General features: G+C 62.0%; 1 protein-coding gene across 6 annotated transcripts in view; it reads right to left on the bottom strand.

The window, feature by feature from the left end:
• Window positions 1-4,045: 4,045 nt before the first annotated feature.
• The window catches only part of CCDC187 (coiled-coil domain containing 187), a 53,116-nt gene continuing 39,692 nt past the window's right edge, over window positions 4,046-17,469 (bottom strand). For 4 of the 6 annotated variants that reach the window (XM_042245468.2, XM_042245464.2, XM_042245466.2 and 1 more), the window contains 8 exons: window positions 17,237-17,324; window positions 15,984-16,130; window positions 14,943-15,100; window positions 12,728-12,891; window positions 10,145-10,284; window positions 9,689-9,816; window positions 9,028-9,158; window positions 4,046-8,820 (listed from right to left, as the gene is read on the bottom strand). In XM_042245468.2, the coding sequence (XP_042101402.1) occupies window positions 6,965-8,820; window positions 9,028-9,158; window positions 9,689-9,816; window positions 10,145-10,284; window positions 12,728-12,891; window positions 14,943-15,100; window positions 15,984-16,130; window positions 17,237-17,324 (2,812 nt within the window). In that variant the 3' untranslated portion in view covers window positions 4,046-6,964. The remainder of the gene's footprint in view (window positions 8,821-9,027; window positions 9,159-9,688; window positions 9,817-10,144; window positions 10,285-12,727; window positions 12,892-14,942; window positions 15,101-15,983; window positions 16,131-17,236; window positions 17,325-17,469) is intronic. The other 2 variants (XR_006059060.2, XM_042245465.2) reach the window with 2 other exon arrangements.

Genomic DNA, 17,469 nt, shown 5'->3' with positions numbered 1-17,469 from the left:
CTGTGTGACCGAAAACAGAAAAGAAAGGAAATGGACCACAGACTGGACGTGAGTCAGCATCCGTCCTCTGTGGGCCTGGAAGCTCAGATTCCCATGTTCCAGGCCACCTCGCTATCATAGGGGATCAACAGTTAAATACGTAAATGATACAATTTGAACACAAACTACTTGATAGCAGTGCAGTCATCGCTCTGCTCTTTGCACTGTGGGATGCTGTGTAAGATTTTGTCTGAAAAGGGTTTTGTTGTTTAGGTTTGGAAGGTTAGAAAACCCTGGTTAAGGGGATCCAAACTAGAGCTCCCTGGTGCAGGCACGTGTGCCCCTCCCCATTCATTCTTCACTAACACTTGCTGGGCTTCTGGTACACGCCAAGCCCTGGACACAAAGCCAAGCCCAAGTGTCACTGGGCCAGGAGAAAGACCCAAAACAAACAAGCCTGTGAGGTGGAGATAAGTGCTATAAAAAGCAGTAGAGAAGGGTGGGGCTGCTGTATACAGGGGGTCAGGAAATCCTCCCAGAGAGGGAGACTGTGGGTGAAAGAGGTAAGAAGGGAGGTAACCAGCCCAGGCAGAGGACTGCACGTACAAAGGCCCTGAGGCAGAAGGGGCACGTGTGCTGGAAGGACAGCAAGTGGAGCGGGGCGTGGAGCTGGAGAAGCAGCTGAGAGCAGGACCCCACAAGGCCTCCCTAGAGGAGGGCCCTGGCCCCGAATGCGAAGCTGGTCAAGGGAGGATTTTGAGCAGGGTTGTGTGGTTCTGCCCTTCTGACTGCCGGCTAGAAGGGGCAGGAGGGGGAGCCCCCCAAGAGGCTGTCGCAGCCCTCCAAGAGATAGTGAGGCTCCACCAAGAGGCAGGCTGCAGTGCTGGTGAGAAGGTGGGGCTCTGCATATGCGTAAAGGTGGGACAGGCGTGTGACAGAGAGGCCACGTCTGCTGCAGGGCTTGTGCAGCCGCCCTTGGCTGAGATGAGAGGCTGCAGGGGAGGCGCTGGGAGGGCAATGCAGGGCTGGGAATGGAGGCCAAGGTGTGCCTGGACCTGCTGAGTTCCGCAGACCTTGGCACCACCTGCGGCTGGCACCAGGCCACTGGTTGGCTGTGTGAGAATGGGGCTTAGACGGTAAGTGAGGACTGGAGAAGGCTGGCCACACGCTGAGCCCCGGGCCTCCAGATGCAGGGCTGAGGTGAGGAGGGGCCGGGAAGGAGCAGCAGAGAGGTGGGAGGGCAGTGGGAGAAGGAAGGACACGCAGAGATCAAGACCGAGAATCCAGGATGGGAAGGACGCGGTGAGTGGGCCTGGTCTGGGTGGGGGGTGGTTGGCTCCCTGGTGGCCCAGGCTTCTTTCTCCTGTCCTCCCTTCCAAACCACTGACCACAGGCATGACCGCAAGTCACATGGTGATTATCGGGCAGATAGGCCAGGATCTGGTCACACGGTTGGCGAAGGCCGTCAAGGCTGGGCTGCTGGGAGGGACTCTAAGCTCACCTGCACACCCGCTTCCCTCTGCAGGAGAGGCTTAGCTTCTGAACACCCCGTCTGTCTGTTCAGGCTGCTGTATGAGAACACCGCAGGCCAGGCGGCTCAAACCACAGACGGACACCTATTAATATCTCTCACAGGCTGGACGTCCAAGATCGGGGCGGGCATGGTCAGTTTCTGGTGAAGACTCAATTCCTGGCTTGCAGACGGCCAGCCGCTTCCTGCCTCTGCTCACCTGGCCCTTCCTCTGTGCTGCACGTGGAGAGGGAGGGGTCTCCACGGTCTTGTCTCGTAAGGTCACTGACCCCATCATGGGGGCCCTACCCTCATGACCCCATCAAACCCTGATCGCCTCCTGAAGGTACCTCCTAACACCATCCCGTTGGGATAAGGACTTTGTGGGGTGGGGGACACAGTTCAGGCCTTGCTGTCGTTCAGTCGCTAAGTCTTGTCTGACTCTGCGACCTCATGGACCACAGCACGATAGGCTTCCCTGCCCTTCATGATCTCCCGGAGTCTGCTCAAACTCATGTTCATTACATCAGTGATGCCATCCAATTCAGGCCTTAGCAGACACTCAAAGTCCCCTGGAAGGACTGTGGCCCTTCCCAGCCCACCATCACTCACAGCTCTTCCTCCAGGGCTCTTGTGTCCCCGTCCAGGTGCTGAGGAGGGTGAGGGAGGGTCTCTGGGACCCTGGTTCTCTGGGGCAGCCAGTGGGCATATGTGCTGGCTTAGCCCAGCACTGGGAGGCTGACCTTGAAAAGAGCACCACAGTGTCTCCAATCCTCAGTACATGATTGGTTTAATGGAACGTTCTTAGGAAAAGCATGCCTCAATGCAGCCACGTGCAGAAGCATTCAGACAAGGTGGTGGGTGTGTCCGAGAACCATAACACCAGCTTCCATGGATTAACCAGGCCCCACTTCCCTGCTTGAAGCCGGGTGCCCTCACCCCACACCCTCCTCAATCTGCCCCTCCTCCCAGCAGGAGAGGTGCCTGCTCTTGGGATACTGAGACCCACCTGGCATATTGTCTGTGCTGCCAGGCAGTTGGCAGGTACCAGAGGCAATTCTCAAGTTTGTGAGATGCACGCTGATTTCAAAGGGAGTACTACAGTCTATGGAGTCGAAAAGAGTCAGACAGGACTGAAGTGACTCAGCACGCACACACATTCTCATTCACAGAGGGGAAATCTGGGCCTCGGAGGCCCAGAGCAGCAGTTGAGGACCCATGGAATGTATGTAGCAGAGGGACCCTCCAACCTGGGTGCCTCCAACACCTGGGAGGGGTTCTTCTGATGCCCCTGACCGGGACAAAGGCAGAACTCTCATCTCCCCGCCCCAAGGTCCCCCATGGTAGTCGTCCCGGCCATGCCGGCTGGTGTCCAGCTGGGTGACTGTGAGCCCTGGAGGTCAGGGCTGACTGTCCCTCTTCCAAGCACCCCCTCATGGGGCAGGTTCTGCACAAGGTTGGGGGACGAAGGGACAGGTGAACTCCACCTGCAGCCTGGCCCCGGAGTGGGTGCCACCTCCACACCCCTCAGCTGGCATCTGGTTTCAGGCTCAGCTGGTTGAGGACACCAGCCATTCTTGAACAAATTTACAGGAGGATTATTCCTGAGTGCTTGCCACGTGCCGGGGACGGAGCCTGGCAGGGACAGGCCTCTGTGTCCTCTCAATGATGCCGTGAAGAGGGCAGGGACTGTAGTTATGGAGGCGACACACCCAGGGACAGATGGAGCTGGTCCCAGCATTGTTAAATGTCCACGTCACCACCTGAATGGACACGGCCGAGGGGAAGCCCCTTAATCTGTCAGGTGAGCTGCAGGACAGGTTGGGGGGCCCAGGGAGCCCCCGAGGGAGGCTGGGGTGCCGGGTGCATGTATGATTCTGCCCCTGAGCCTGCAGTCATGTGTTGCAAACACTTCTCCTCCTCGCTGTGCTTGGCGGGCGTTAAGAGACGGGGCTAGGGACAAGGGGGCCGCTGGGTGGGGCCCAAGGCAGGGGAGCAGGCTGACAGTTGCCGGCTGGAGTGGGGTGGGCGGCTAGGACATGGGACGGGGGACAGACGTGGGACTTGAAGACCCTCTGGGACCTCTTGCTGCAGGGGAGCCAGTGTTAAGATGCTGCTAGTCGAGCAGTCACAGGACAGCCTTGTCCCTCAGCTAGCTGTAGGCAAATCTGACCCGGTGGCCCCAGCTCCCTCGGAAGGCCAGGGTGCTCACCTCCTGCCCTGTGGGCTGGGTGCCCCTGCACGGGGGTGGGGAGGGCACCATCTAACAGGACCCGTGTGCTCGTGCGGGCGTGCAGCCTCCCCCAGCTGGCTGCTGTGGCCTTCGTCTGTGTTTTATGATGTGGCTGTTAGGGGTGCACAGGGCCAGGCATCAGAAGGCCTCGTAAAGCTCATCTGGTGATTGGAATTTAAGGCGCTAGGGGTGAGGTCCTGGGCGTTTGACGCAGAAGGGGACAACTGAGTGGAGAGGCTGATGGAGACAGATCACGGGAAAATTCCGTGCGGGGTTTAACTGAGAAATAATCGTTTTCTATGAAAGATAATGACTTCTCTGGAGGCTGGTATCAAGATTTATTGGCCCAAGAGGCTACAGGGATTGGAGCCAAGGCGAGCACGGTGAGACCTTGGAGGGAGCAATCTTGAGATTGAAGTCTTGCTTCAGGTCAATATATCTGAACGCCACAGCCCTCAGCTCCACACACATAATGTCGGCGGAGATTAAGCACGTCTGACACCTTAGGTGGACAGTCTTCCTCCTCTGGCTGGTCACTGGATAACCCCAAGCTCCCTGGATCCAACTGTCATGGGAAGGAGAAGGCCAGGGTCTTCATACAAGTCCTCCGTGACCAGACTCCCTTCAAGGGTGACGGGCCACAAAGTGACCCCAGGGACACACGCGCCTGCTGGGCACCCAGGAGGCCCTGAGTCCAGCTGCGGGCATGGCTGTGCCTGGTGCTCAGCTGTCAGCCCCCCGCCGGTAGCGGCCACACCCAAGACTATGGAATCTGAGGCAAATCTGCCGGGTTTCGATGTGGGAGATTTATGACCGAACGTGGTGTGTGTAAAATACATAATTCCTCTCACACGGCCTCGTAAATCCAAAAGGGTCAGCGATAAATAGAAAAAAAAATAAAAAATCACAGACTAATTTGTTCAGAAAACTAGGGGGAAATCAATAAGAAAGCTGTAGCTCAAAATTTGTTCTGAAATTGCGTACATGGAGAATGCACACACTTTTCCCCCCAGTGGACCCAAACCCCTTCTGTGCGTTCAAGCGGGCTTGGGGACATCGGGCGTCAGGCCCACATGGATTGTCGTGACTGCTGTTCCCTGGGACCATGACCCCGTCCTGCGTGAGCTGGGCTGTGATGCAGGCTGGGCTGGTGAGCCAGTCCCTTGGAGTGGCTGCCCCAGAGGCTGGAGCCTGGTGACAGCGGTAGGCGGTTCCTGGCTTGGCTTGCAGGGTTCCACGGGGTCTGAGAGGCAGCACCTGGGGGCTTTGCCAGGCCAGCTTTGGAGACGCCGCCCACTTTAAACGACAAGTGCTGGAAAGTGAATGAGCTCCTCTCACTGCAGTGAGGGCTGCAGGAGAGGGCCTCCTGTCATTCTGACTTGACAGCTGACTTCCCAGGATCTCACAGGGGTCAGGGGTCATATCCTGGACCAGCAGCAGGACAGCGATGTCCCTTAGGCCAACACGCCGCCGACTGCTCGATTCTGGACTCCCCGGCAAGCAGGTATTTTCCAGTTTGAGAACTGGAAATGGCTGGACGGATGCTATAGTTGATGCAGGCAGACGACTGATAGGTGCTGTAAATGATAGATGCGGGATAGACAATAAAGAGACGATAACAGGTAAGTGGTGCGTGTGCGCTCAGTCGCGTCTGACTCTCTGTGACCCCACGGACTGTAGCTTGGCAGGCTCCTCTGACCATGGGATTTCTCAGGCAGGAATGCTGGAGTGGCTTGCCATGCCCTCCTGCAGGGGATCTTCCGGGGACTGAATCCGGGTCTCCCGCGTCTCCTGCAGCGGCCAGCAGATTCTTTACCACCTGGGAAGCCCATGAGGATAACTGATGGACGGTTTAGTTGACAGACGGGGAGAGAGACTGCTGTAGGACATGCAGAGTGGCTTCTGAGAGGTCAAGCACAGCGTGAGTGAGCCTCATCTCAAGAAATCCTGACCACGTCAGAGGTTTAGAAGCCGATCTGGAAGCTGGTTCCTTTTGTTTGTTTAATTTTCGACCACGCTGTGTGACATGTGGGACTTGGTCCCCCGATCAGGGACTGAACCCACCCCCCACCCCACCCCCTGTAGAGGACGTGCAGAGCCCTAACCACTGGACCACCGGGGAAGTCCCTGCTTCCTCTTATGAAAGAGCTGATTGTCGGGCTCACTGAAAAGCTACTTCTCCTCCAAATGCACAGATGATGACAATTCAGGAGAGAAAGGCTAACAACTTTAAAGTGAGACAGCCCCATGGGAACAGACAGGCGTTTCCGCACAGCTCTGGGGGAGGAGGGGACCGCAGGGACCCCTCAGAGCCCATCAGCAGCTCATGGGGCGGCTGCTGGGGGGAAGAGGTCAGTGCTGCAGTGGCCTGACCTTCAGCCCCTGAAGGCCAGCTTCCCTGGTCTCACCCCGAGGTGGCCCGAGGGCTCTCCCTGCCCAGTCTACTGAGACCCGCGTCCCTGCAGGCCTGCACCCGGCAGTCTCACCCTGTCGTCCCGTCTCAGCCTCTCCCCACTTCCTCCACGGGAGCCCCTCTTCATGCTTGACTCAGCATCAACTTCCTGGACGCCCGCCTGGGTCTGGTGCTGAGGCGGACAGGCGCTCTCGTGAGGGGATGCCTGCGAGGCCGTCCCTGCAGGAGCCCACACGCTGCCACCTCTGGAAGCCACCGGGGCCTTGCCATGTCCAGGAGGGCCCGTTCGATGGCCAGCCTAGCAAGGGCTCTCATTTCTTCTGGGAGGCGGCCTGCACGCCCTCGGGGAGGCGGGGGTCCACTCCAGCTCAGAGGCCGGGCGGAGGGTCACTGGGCCGCGGGCGAAATCACCTTCTCCCGAGCTGCCTCCTCCTCTAATCTGCACAAGGGGATGCACACGGACCTCCCAGCCCGGAGTTGCCAGCTGGACGTCGTGGAGGCGCCAGGTTTACCCTTCAGAAATCAGAGGCAGGCAAACATCCCCGCCGGTTTCCCAACGAGGCAGATCCGAGAGGGCGTATCAGTGCAGATGTAACCCCTAGCCTCAGGATCTGGCCGCCCAGACCCCCCAGAGCTGCGCTCTCCTCTCGGCCTCTTCTGAGGCCCCCGGCACGCCCACACACACACACACACTAACACACAGTCACGTGGCGACAACATGTCCGGGGCCTTGCTGCGTCTAGGAGGCCTTATTCGACAGCCAGCCAGGCAGGGGGCTCTCACAGACAGCGTCTGTGTCCCCACAGCCCCCCGCCACCGCCCTGTCTTCTCAGAACTCTAGGCTTCCCCACGACCGCCCAGTGGCTGCCATGTGAGCCTGCGTGACCCGGCTGGTCCCTGTGGGCCCCTCTGTCACCAGGCTGCCTGCTGGGGCTGCCTCCGAGAGCATGGCCAGGGTGTCCCTCAGGATCCTGCTGCTGAGCTGGGCGGACAGCAGGTCCACCACCTCAGCTCTCTCCATGCCTGGGAGGGCAGTGTGCGGTCCGGCGCCCAGAGCCAGAGCAAGGTCCCCTCGCCCGGAGCCAGGGAGCCCTGGGTCCCCAGCTGCCAGACTCCCCACAGATGCGCAGGCTACTCCAGACCTGGACAGGGTCGGGGGTGTCAGCACTAGGAGCCGCCCCGGGGTATCCCCTGCTCCCCTACACCAGGGAGACCCCAAGCTGACCGGTTCAGACAAGCAGCTCTCCGTGGCCTGACCCCTCCCAACAGAACCTGATTCATCCAGTTCTCCACTAAGGCTTCTGCCCTGTCCCACCACCCCAAGGCAGAGCCCGGCCTCCTCCTGGGGCCCCGGGGACGGTGACTCAGACAGACCCTCCCCAGACAGGGAGGACCACTCTCCCATAATGAGGGAGGCAGCTTCCCCTGGGGTGTCCAGCGAGCCCCCAGGACACACGGCATCTTCGGGCGGGGTGGGGAAGTCTTCTGAGTGGGCGCTGGCAGGGTCAGTCTCCCCATCCGCGGGGAGGATGGGAGGCAGAGGAGGGAGGCGAGAGTCCCTCTGGGTGGAGGACGGGAGGTCGAAGCTGCTGTAGGACAGCCCCTCGTCCACCGGGGACAGGATCTCAGGCAAGAAGCCATCAGCCAGAGGAGTGCAGGCTTCCTCCAGGACAGGGGAGGCTCTGCGCCCCCCGTGCCCAGGGGCCTGGCTGTCAGCTGTCTGGGCTGCCTGCCCACCCAGGTTCCCAGGAGGGGCCCCTGGCATCAGGAGGACTTCAGGCTCAGAGGAGGTCCATAGAGGTTTCCCATCAGTGGAAGGACTCGGGTGAGTGCCCCAGGGCCCCTCTGGGCAGCCACCTGAGGCCTGCGGAGGCCCCGTCTCTCCTCTTTTGCCAAACTCGGAGGCCGAGGTCCCGGAGGGGAAGGAAAGGGTGAAGTGGAAATCACTCGAGGAAGAGATTTGGGATGGGAGCCTCGCTCCTGCAGCCTCCCAGGACCTCCGCTGGGCTTTTCCTGTGTCTGATTCACTGGTCGGGCTCCCACTGGTTCCAGAATCTTCCTGCCCCTCCCCTGGGCCCAGAAAGGGAGGCAGGGCAAGGGGCATCCCAGGCTGTTCCAAGTGGGACTCGTGTCCTGTGGGCGAGCAGTGCCCTGGGGCTGGCCTGGCACCGGCGCCAGGGTCCTGTGGGCTCTCCTGACCCCAGACCTCGCTGGACAACTCAGACTGCTCCGACCTCAACCACAGAGACTGAGCAACGGGGAGACCTCCTGCCGGAGCCAGGCCAGCCACCCCAGTGCCAGAGCCGTGCCCGGAAAGGGCCTCGGTACCCTCCAGCCCCTCCCAGGTCTCTGCCCCTCTGCCCTGGTGGAGCCCCCAGGAGTCTGGAACAGGGAGTTCCCCCGCCCAGCTGAGTTCTGTGTCTGGAGTGTCCCCGGCTTCCCCATCCGAGAGTGAGGTTGGGCTCTCGGAAAGCTGGACCAGGATGGCGGATGCTTTCTGAAACTCCTGGAGAGAAGGGCAGGATGACGCGAGGCTCCCCGAGGAGGCAGCAGTGGACCGTGGAGAAGACGCCCCTGAGCAGGCGCTGGGGGTGGACTCGGGCTCGGAGCCCAGGTCCCAAAGGGCCATGAGCCGGGCCGGGGGGCCATCCTTGTGTGGGGCTGGGGGTGCCGCCACCTCAGCTGCTGCAGAGAAAGGAGGGTTTAGGGACGATTCACCACCTTTACGCTGAAGATGTTCCACCAACCCTGGGAAGGATACAGCCCACATCCCACGGCCCCCAAGCCAATGGATCAAAAGCAGAAGACCCCAGGCGGAGACAGTACCCAGGCGGTGGGGAGGGCAGAGGCTGTGGGAGTGGGCTGGCTCTGACTGGAAAACTGGTCCATTACCTGGGGACGGGGCCTCACTCAAGGTGGGGGCCCTTGAAGGGGTGGAGGCATCACCTGGAGACACGGTCGGCGGCGCAGCTTCTGGGCAGGAGAAAGGGGCTTGGGGGTTCTCCTGCAGACAGGTCTCTATCCTACAAACACAGCGTGAAGTCTTGGAGTGCCCCCAGAAGGAGCCCCATCTTCCAGCCTCCCCCCTCGGGCCCAGAGTCTCTGCAGGGGCCCTTCAGCCACCACAGATGCTTAAAACACCTTCCTGCCAGCTGTCTGTCCCTCAGGGGAAGTGACTGTCAGAGGCCAGCGCTCCCCCAGCATGGTCTGTCTTCAGGGGCTTCTGGCCTCAGTGCCCCCTGGATCAGGTAGCTGGGAGTCACCATCGGAGAGATCCAGAGGCAGCGCTCCCTCGAGGGACCCTACAGCTGCCACCCTCCCCCAGTATCCTGGGCTGACACACCAGGAGGCATCTTTGTTTCCTAAGGTGGGGGGTCAGACGCAAGAGGGCATGCAGGTGGGCTGGGGTGCATGGAGGCCCCACCCCAGCATGAAGGGCACCAGGAGCAGGTGAGTGTCTCCCAGCAAGAGGGCAGGATGCTCTGGCCAAACTGTCTCCAGGCCCCAGGGCTCCCCCCCGCCCAGCCTGAGCCACCCTCCAGGCACCCCACACCTCTGCTCCCCTGAGCAGCTCTGAGCGGCCTCCATGGCAGCAGGCCCCTCCACGGAGCTGCCGGCAAAGTCCAGCCCTGGTTCTGACCCTGGTGGACTCCCGCCGCCTTCAGCCACCTGCTGGAAACACTTTGGAGAAACGGCACAGTCAGGGTGGGGCCTCCTCTGCTGGACCTCACGCCGTGTCCCTTAGCTGTGGACAGAGCCCCTGAGTTCTTGTGAGCACAGTAAGGAACAAAGGCTGTCCCTCAAAGAGGGCCACGAAGACCCACCCATCAGACATCCCTCCTCCCAGTGGGCTCCGAAGACCTGTCAGCAGACAAGATTCCCCCGAGAAGGCTCAGAGGTCCCACTCATCAACAGCCTGCATCCGATGGACAAGGGGCCCCCGCACCAAAGCCACACAGGAGGGCCCCCGCCCGGCCCGCAGACAGCACAGGGCCAGGCCCAGACTCACACGGGCTTCCTGGGGGCTGTGGGGACGCCCTGTGCTCAGGGAGGGTCGACTCTGGCCTTGGAAGCTTGATGCTGGGCTTCCCGTCAGAGCCTGGGCCTTTTCCTCCACCGGCCACAGGATGGGGCTGGTCTGGGGGTCTCCTAGGGGGCACAGAGACCATCAGCGCTGATGGGCACAGAAGGCAGAGGACGCCGCTGGCACAGGGTCCCAGAACGCCAAAGCCCCGTGCAAACAGCCACCACACCTGCTTGTGTTTGGTTAGAATGAGGACAGAATAATACACAGTTAGCTACTCCTGGGAGAAGGTGATGGCACCCCACTCCAGTACTCTTGCCTGGAAAATCCCATGGACAGAGAAGCCTGGTAGGCTGCAGTCCATGGCGTGGCTAAGAGTTGGATACAACCGAGCGACTTCACTTTCACTTTTCACTTTCATGCATTGGAGAAGGAAATGACAACCCGCTCCAGTGTTCTTGCCTGGAGAATCCCAGGGACGGGGGAGCCTGGTGGGCTGCTGTCTATGGGGTCACACAGAGTCGGACACGACTGAAGTGACTTAGCAGTAGCAGCAGCTACTCCTAAAATCACCCTCTTGTTGGACAGTTAAGGATGTGAGGACTCAGAAAAAACTTTAGAGACAGCATTTACAATGTAGATTTTAAAGCCCTCTTTATGGTGGTTTTTGGGTGGAGCTGCAGACCGTCTGCACAGCTGCTCTTTTCCTCTGAGTCCACTCGTCAGGGGCTGGGCCAGGGGGGCTGGGCCGGGGGAGGGAGAGAGGAGGTGTGGGACGTGTCAAGGTCACCACTGCACAGCTGGAAGGTCGGCAAAGTGGGGACGGGGGGCTGCAGTGGCGTCTCTGCCAAGAAGTCCCAGGGAATTACCATCTTCCTACACATTTACTCCATGCTGGGACCCGGCCGGGACAGCAAGGCCAGGGGATCCATGTCGGTCCCAAAGCCACAGGCCGGAGGGGACCAGAGCTCCTTGGCTAAAGCTTAGATTTGTGGAACCTCCACCAACGGGAACACCTCCCTTTCGTCCGTGGCCCATGGTGAAGGACAAGCTTGTCGTTGCCGTTAGTTGCTAGTCGTGTTTGACTCTTTGCGACCTCATGGACTGGAGCCCGCCAGGCTCCATGGGATTTCCCAGGCAAGAACACTGGAGTGGGTTGCCATTTCCTTCTCCAGGGGATCTTCCTGACCCAGGGATTAAACTTGCGTCTCCTGCTTGGCAGGTGGATTCTTCACCACTGAGCCAGCTGGGAAGCCTCAAGGGCAAGGTGCTGTGGGTCGAGCTGAAGGACTGTGATGGGGCGTCACCCAGGGAGCCCGGGCAGGCTCAGTGCCAGGTCAGACAAGAGTCAGCGCCAGCCTTGGACGCCCGCCACGAGTTCACCAGGCGGTCCAATGCCTGAGAGTGGTTCCAGCTCCCTCCCATCCGCCCTGATCTGTCCTGAGGACGCTCTCCCAGGCCAGACCACAGGGAGCCCCCATATACACACACTGGCTGGTCTGAACAGCCTCTCTGCTGCTCCCGAGGGTGGCTATCGAGGGGGGCTTCTGAGCCTGAGGTATGGACTCAGGCCTGAAAGGAGAGCTCCGAGGTGGCACCCGGGCATTGAGACAAGGTGGGGCCCCAGGGCACCCACCCTGGGCTGTCCAGCCTGCTGTCCCCAACACACTATTGGGGCTCCCCAGAGCTGTGAATGAATCTGCTCTACCCTGGAAATCGGTGCGTGCAAAAAGCTCTCTTTAGCTAAGAAGACACTTCCGGCACACCGGTTCCCACGTCACTAAAGGTTTGTACCAGATAAACCAAGTTGGGACTACAACAAGCAGAGCAGGCTAGGGTCTCCCCTTTCAACAGAAAAGGGGCCATGCCGCCCCAAGAGGCATAGAGTGGGGGCATCTCCCACCTGTGCCAGGCTTCGAGTGGTCTCCCCCAGGCCTCCCTGTCCTTGTCTGGGGGCTGGCACTGCCTTGGGTGGGGGCCAGACCAGCTGCTCTAGGGACTCCCCGGGGTGTCTGTGGGCTAGGTGGGGGTACAGTGCGGGAGATGGGGAAAGTCTGGGGGCATGTCCAGTTCCCTGTCTGCACAGGTCCCCTGCCTGGAGGCCTGAGTGATCTAAGAGCCTGCCCAGCCCTGAGCCCAGGGCCAGCCTGGCAGGCCCCCTTTGCACCCTTGGTGGAGGCAGCATCGCAAACATCTGGACTCAGCTGGGCAGTGTGTCCTGGGGTGTTCTCGGGCAGGTCTGAGGTTTTGGGGACCAGCCTGGCAACCGTCCGCAGCCTGGCCGGCTGCTCTGAGTCGTCGCGTAGCCAGGAGGAGGAGTGGCCGGTCTGGGTGGCCTCTCCCACCCTAGCCAGCCCCCGCCATCTTGAAGGGCGGCCTTCCTGAGCGCCCAGACTCAGGGACAGCGAGGCCAGTCGCCCCCAGCACACAGCTCCGGCCAGGCCCAGCGGGACGCAAGTGTGTCTGACCCTGAGCCGACCACAAGCCGGAAGCGGGCATGAGTTGCCAGGGGCCCCCAGGGGGTGGCGTCTGTCCTCATCTGACACCGCTGCTGCCCCACCTGGTTACCTTGGCCCGTGTGCCCGCGGCTCTCCGGGGGTTGGCCTCTGGCATCAGGTCGGCTGGCCACTGCGGGTGTGTCCTCGTCCCACGCCAGCGTCGGAGGCCACGGGTGACCGTCCACAGCCGAAGCTGCCGGAGGGGGTGTTCCATCCTGCGGCTCTCTGAGCAGGCTGCAAGGCAGTGCAGGGTGGGGTGACTGCTCACCCGGCTGCCCCCCACTCCCAGGGGGCCAGCCCTGACCAGAACATTCCACCAGTGAAACACCACCTCACATCCAGGGGACAGCTGTGTGCAGTGGCCAAGCGGTCAGCGCCGGGTGAAGGAAGACAGGCCCTGGCCCCTCCCTGCCCGGCAGCTTCTCGAGCAGGACCTGCACCCCTAAGTGGGGCCACTGCTGGGGGTGGCAGGGGACGTGCGGGGAGGGAGACTCTGTCTGTGCCCCTGTTCCCTCAGGACGTCTGCGTGGAGCCCGACCCCCCAGCCCGAGTGCAGCACTCAACGTGCCTGGGTCCCACCTGAGCTCCAGGCACACGGACTGCGGGAACAGAACTCCTATCGCAGCCCCAAGGCGGGGGGCTAGGAACAGGACTGCCAGGCTTCCTGGTCCCTTGTGGGCTTAAGGTCATGCCCATGGGGAGCCTTGCTCTAGAACATTCCCCCACTCTCAGGTGCAGCAGGGCATTCCTTCTGTTCCCTTTCTTCCCAGGCACCCGCTGCAACTGGGCACAGCTTGCTGCTCTCCCAGGGCGGCCCTGAGCATCCCCCTCCTCTGGATTGACACCCATGGCAGGGTGTGGACTGGAGAGCAGGGTCAGAGGGCTATCTTAGCCGAGAAACCCAGTCTCGGGCTTTCGAAGGAGGAGACGTCTAGAGGGGCTGGAGTTCTGACCTGCAGGGCAGGAAGTAGCAGGCACCTGTCTGCACCAGTGTGTCCAGATGCAGGGCCCGGCCCGCCCTGGAGCAAGGATGAAAAGGACGGGAAGGGGCTGTGCCCGGCCCAGAACCTGGTAGAACTGAACCAGAATGGAAGGCCCCGCCCCCTGCCTCCTTAAAGACGTCCCGTCCCTCCCAGCCCTCCCCAGCACACATGGGTCTCAGCCCGGAGCCCCCAGCCAGGGCAGCGAGGGGCCCCAAGGGCCCTGGATCAGGGATGTGCCCGGCCCTGAGCTTCTCAGTGCTGTGCTGAGCTTCTCTTGGGAGAACGAAAGTGCGAAGCGGTCCCTCCACGTGGCAGGGCCTCCCAGGGAGGTTCCAGGCCTCTGAAGCCTCTCTCGCAGACACATAGCTCTTCTCTGGCTTCTGAACTGCATCACTGGTGTGATGAGGAGCCACGTGCCCCCAAGGACCTCGGTTCCAGGCCATACCCCCACCCTCGGGGCGAGCAGCCAGCCCCAGTGCCATAAACAAACTCCTGGTACCAGGAAGGCCCGGTCAGCCAGGAAGCCTGTCAGAGATTCCTGGGCTGGGCGATCAATAGTCACGTGAACTATAGATCAGCACGTGAAAAGCGCCCTCAGAGGGTCCAGAGCGGAGCTCAGGTCTGGGGCCAAGTGTGCGAGGACCCCCTTTCCTGGGAGAGGCATGAAAATGTGCCCCCCAGCTGAAAGGGGCTGCTGGACGGCGGTGGTGCCCCCAAGGGCAGGCAGAGGTCCTGAGAAGACCACTCTTGAGGGACCAGCTGCTTCCCAGGGTTGGAGGTCACCTCTGCGGCCTCTCCCCCAGGTTGCGGTTTTGGGTAGGAGGCGGCTTTGGGTAGGAGGCGCTTAGGTTAGAGCCTCAAGGGCGGTCAGCCCTCGGAGGAGGAGCTGGGAGCTGGCTAGGAGGAAAGGGGGTGCCTGGCAGCTAGGGGTCCCACGCACACATCACCCACCCAGGTGGGTCCACCTGCTCTGTGTCACTGTGCCCACAGCAGCCCTGGGGATGGTGGCACCCCTTCCTCATTCAGCAGACGAGTGGGGAGGACACACCCCAGCCAGTGGCCCAGCTGGGAATGAGCCGGAATCCCTGCGCTCCTCCCAGCAGGCCAGGGTGGTTCTGGCCTCAGCCGCCAGCCCTGTGGGCCAGCCGGTGGGGCAGGACTCCCATCCCAGTCCCCCAGCATCCCCTCCTCTCCTCCTTGTGGCCAGGTGCGCAGGGCCCAGCAGCTGTGACATCACGGCCACCCAGCAGGCAAGGCTTTTAATGGCAAGCGCCAGGGCCAGGGCTGCCCGTGACGACTCACTGCGGGACTGGCGGGCTCTCGCTCCTCTGCGGGTGCTGGCCGAGGGGACTGCCAGGCGTGTGCCAGGCATGAGAGGAGCCCTGGGCCGGCCCCTCCGGCTGCTGGGGGCTTGTCTCGGGGTCCTCCTCCTGCCTGGCCTTGACTTCGGGGCTGGAACTCTAAGAGAAACAGCGCAGAGGAAAAGCCCTCCCCTTAGGAAAAGCAGGAGGTGGCTTCATGCAGCGGCTGCCACGGCAGGGCAGCCAGCGGCTCGGCAGGCAGCCTGCTCCCATGAGGAGGCAGCGGGCTGGCTGAAACAGGGGCCCTCAGCTCGCGGGAGCCCTACGGTCAGTTGCTAACACTCCCCGACAGGTGCAGACAAGAGGCCCAGAGCTGGGGGAGCACTTGCCTGAGGCTGCCCGGGTCGCAGAGCTGGAACCCACAGAGGTGGGGGCTGTGGAATCCGGCAGCCCTGGACCCCTCTCCTGCAGGCTGGCCTGGGATGACTGGGATGACTGCTAAACTACCCCAGCCGCTCTGCAGAACCCAGTCCACCACCCTCCGCCGCCCGCCGGTGAGACAGTCACCATCCCCAACCTGTGGACGCTCGGCATGGGACAGGCGCCAGAGCTTGTCCTCACCACCCCCTCCCTGTGATGGTGGGGACAGGCTGCAGGAGCAAGGACACACCGCCACTCAGCTCCCAAGGGGCCGGCCTCTCAAGGGGCCCGGGCCTCTCCCTCCTTCCTGTCTTGCCCCCACCGGCCCACCAGCCCCCTCCACACTGCCCAACCGTGCTCACTAAGCTCCCCAACCTCCAGGCCAGAGCACTTCCCAGCCGCTGGGAGTCTGGCTCCTCCTCCGGGCCCAGCCAGGCAGCCCAGGCCAGGAAAGCCCCCGTGGCCCCGCAGCAGCTGCTGCCCCTCCCGCCCGACCCTTCCAAATCCCTTCCCATCCTGGGTCACAGGTGTTTTACAGAGGACTTGCACGTGCCCAGGAAGCGGCCAGTGAGCAGCACTTCTGGCCACGAGCCAAGCCCCCAGGCCGGGTGAGAACGCCCACCTGAGGCAGCCACGCCCGGTCCTGAAGCTCCTGCTGCAGGAGGGCCGCGGACCTCTGCACGGAGACGATGTCCTGCTGCTGCTGCAGGAGCAGCTTTCTCTCTCGGTGAGAGGACAGGTGAAGGGTCCGCAGGTACCGGATGCCCCTCTGAACCAGAGGAGCACACGTCAGCACCCGGGGACGGGGAGGGGCGGCTCTGGCACTGGGGGCCCCTGGCCCCTGCAGATGTCTGTGCCCTTCTCATCCTGCTCAGTCAGGAGGTCCCCCCAACCCCGCACTCTGGCCTCCCCCGCTGCTTGGGTTTGGCCATCAGCGGGCTCTGGTGGGAGGCAGGAGGGAAGTGGGGGTGCTCATTCCTTGGGCACCTCCAAACAAGGCTGGTACAAGTCGGCTGTGCCCCTGCCAGCGCCCCCCCGCCCTCCCTCCCGCCAGGTCCCGGGCTCTATCCCTGACTGTCCGCTGGCTCCTGCTACATCTCTGATGGCCACCCTTTAGCAGAATCACCTTGCTGGGACCGTGCCCCGCCAGGGCAGGCGATAGCCTGTCCAGGTCAGAGGAGGAAACTAAGGTTCGGCAGGGCCCCGACCAAGAGTCCCCCAACGTCTCCACCCACAACAAGGGACCCCAGGGTCCCCGCCTCATTTGATAACTGGAACCCTTCCATCCCTTCCTCACGGTCTCCTGGGCTCCTCCCGCTGCCCGGTCTGCCTGGGAAGCCCCACACCCGCCACCCCACCTCCCTGGTCCGCGCAGGTCCTCTAGGATGGAGGACAAGTCCACCACCACCCCTCCCTTCGCAGCTGAGGGACTCCGGGAAAGACCAGCGCCAGCCCCCAGCCTCAGTTTCTTCATCCAGCTCCCATCCCACACAGGGGTGTCTGGAGACCGAAACGAAAGGACGCCAGCGCAATGGCCCCTGACCCCAGATGAGGAAACTGCGCTCAGAGGAGCTGCCAGTCCCCTCTGGTCAGAGGTCAGTGCTAGCTGGGCCAAGCCCTCCAACAACCCCACCGAAACACGCACGGCTGCAGTTCTCCCCTAATGAGGCTCGGAGCGGCCTGGCCACTGTACGGAGGCTGCAGGGGTCAGAGCACCTCGCTGCCCCCACCAGCTCTGAACGCTCCCCACGCAGCCCTGAGCAGCCCTGGAGGGTGCCAAGCACCCAGGAGTTCTGTGGTGGAGGTGCTCGCGTTCCCAGCCCCCAGAGAGCAGCAGGAGCCCCTCGGGGTCGCCCGCCGGGAGCCCGTCCTTACCAGCTCCCGCTCAAGGTGGCTGAGGGCCTGGTGCTGCTTCTCTTCCAAGGCCAGCAGCGCTGCATAGCTGCCAGTCCTGTTCAGATACCTGGCAGAGGAGATGGATTGACTGGACTGACTGCTGACCTCGGGGCCTGCCCGTGGGTGTGGAAAACTGCAGTCCTGGCCAGCCCGAGCCATCCAGGTGGACCTGGCGTGCCCGGTTCTCACAGCAGGGCCATCGGGAGGAGATG

Source organism: Ovis aries, chromosome 3 (genome assembly GCF_016772045.2).
Source record: "Ovis aries strain OAR_USU_Benz2616 breed Rambouillet chromosome 3, ARS-UI_Ramb_v3.0, whole genome shotgun sequence".
In the NCBI taxonomy this organism is placed as follows: domain Eukaryota; kingdom Metazoa; phylum Chordata; class Mammalia; order Artiodactyla; family Bovidae; genus Ovis; species Ovis aries.
The sequence above is the reverse complement of the archived record's forward strand: the minus strand, read 5'-3'. Positions and strand labels throughout refer to the sequence as shown.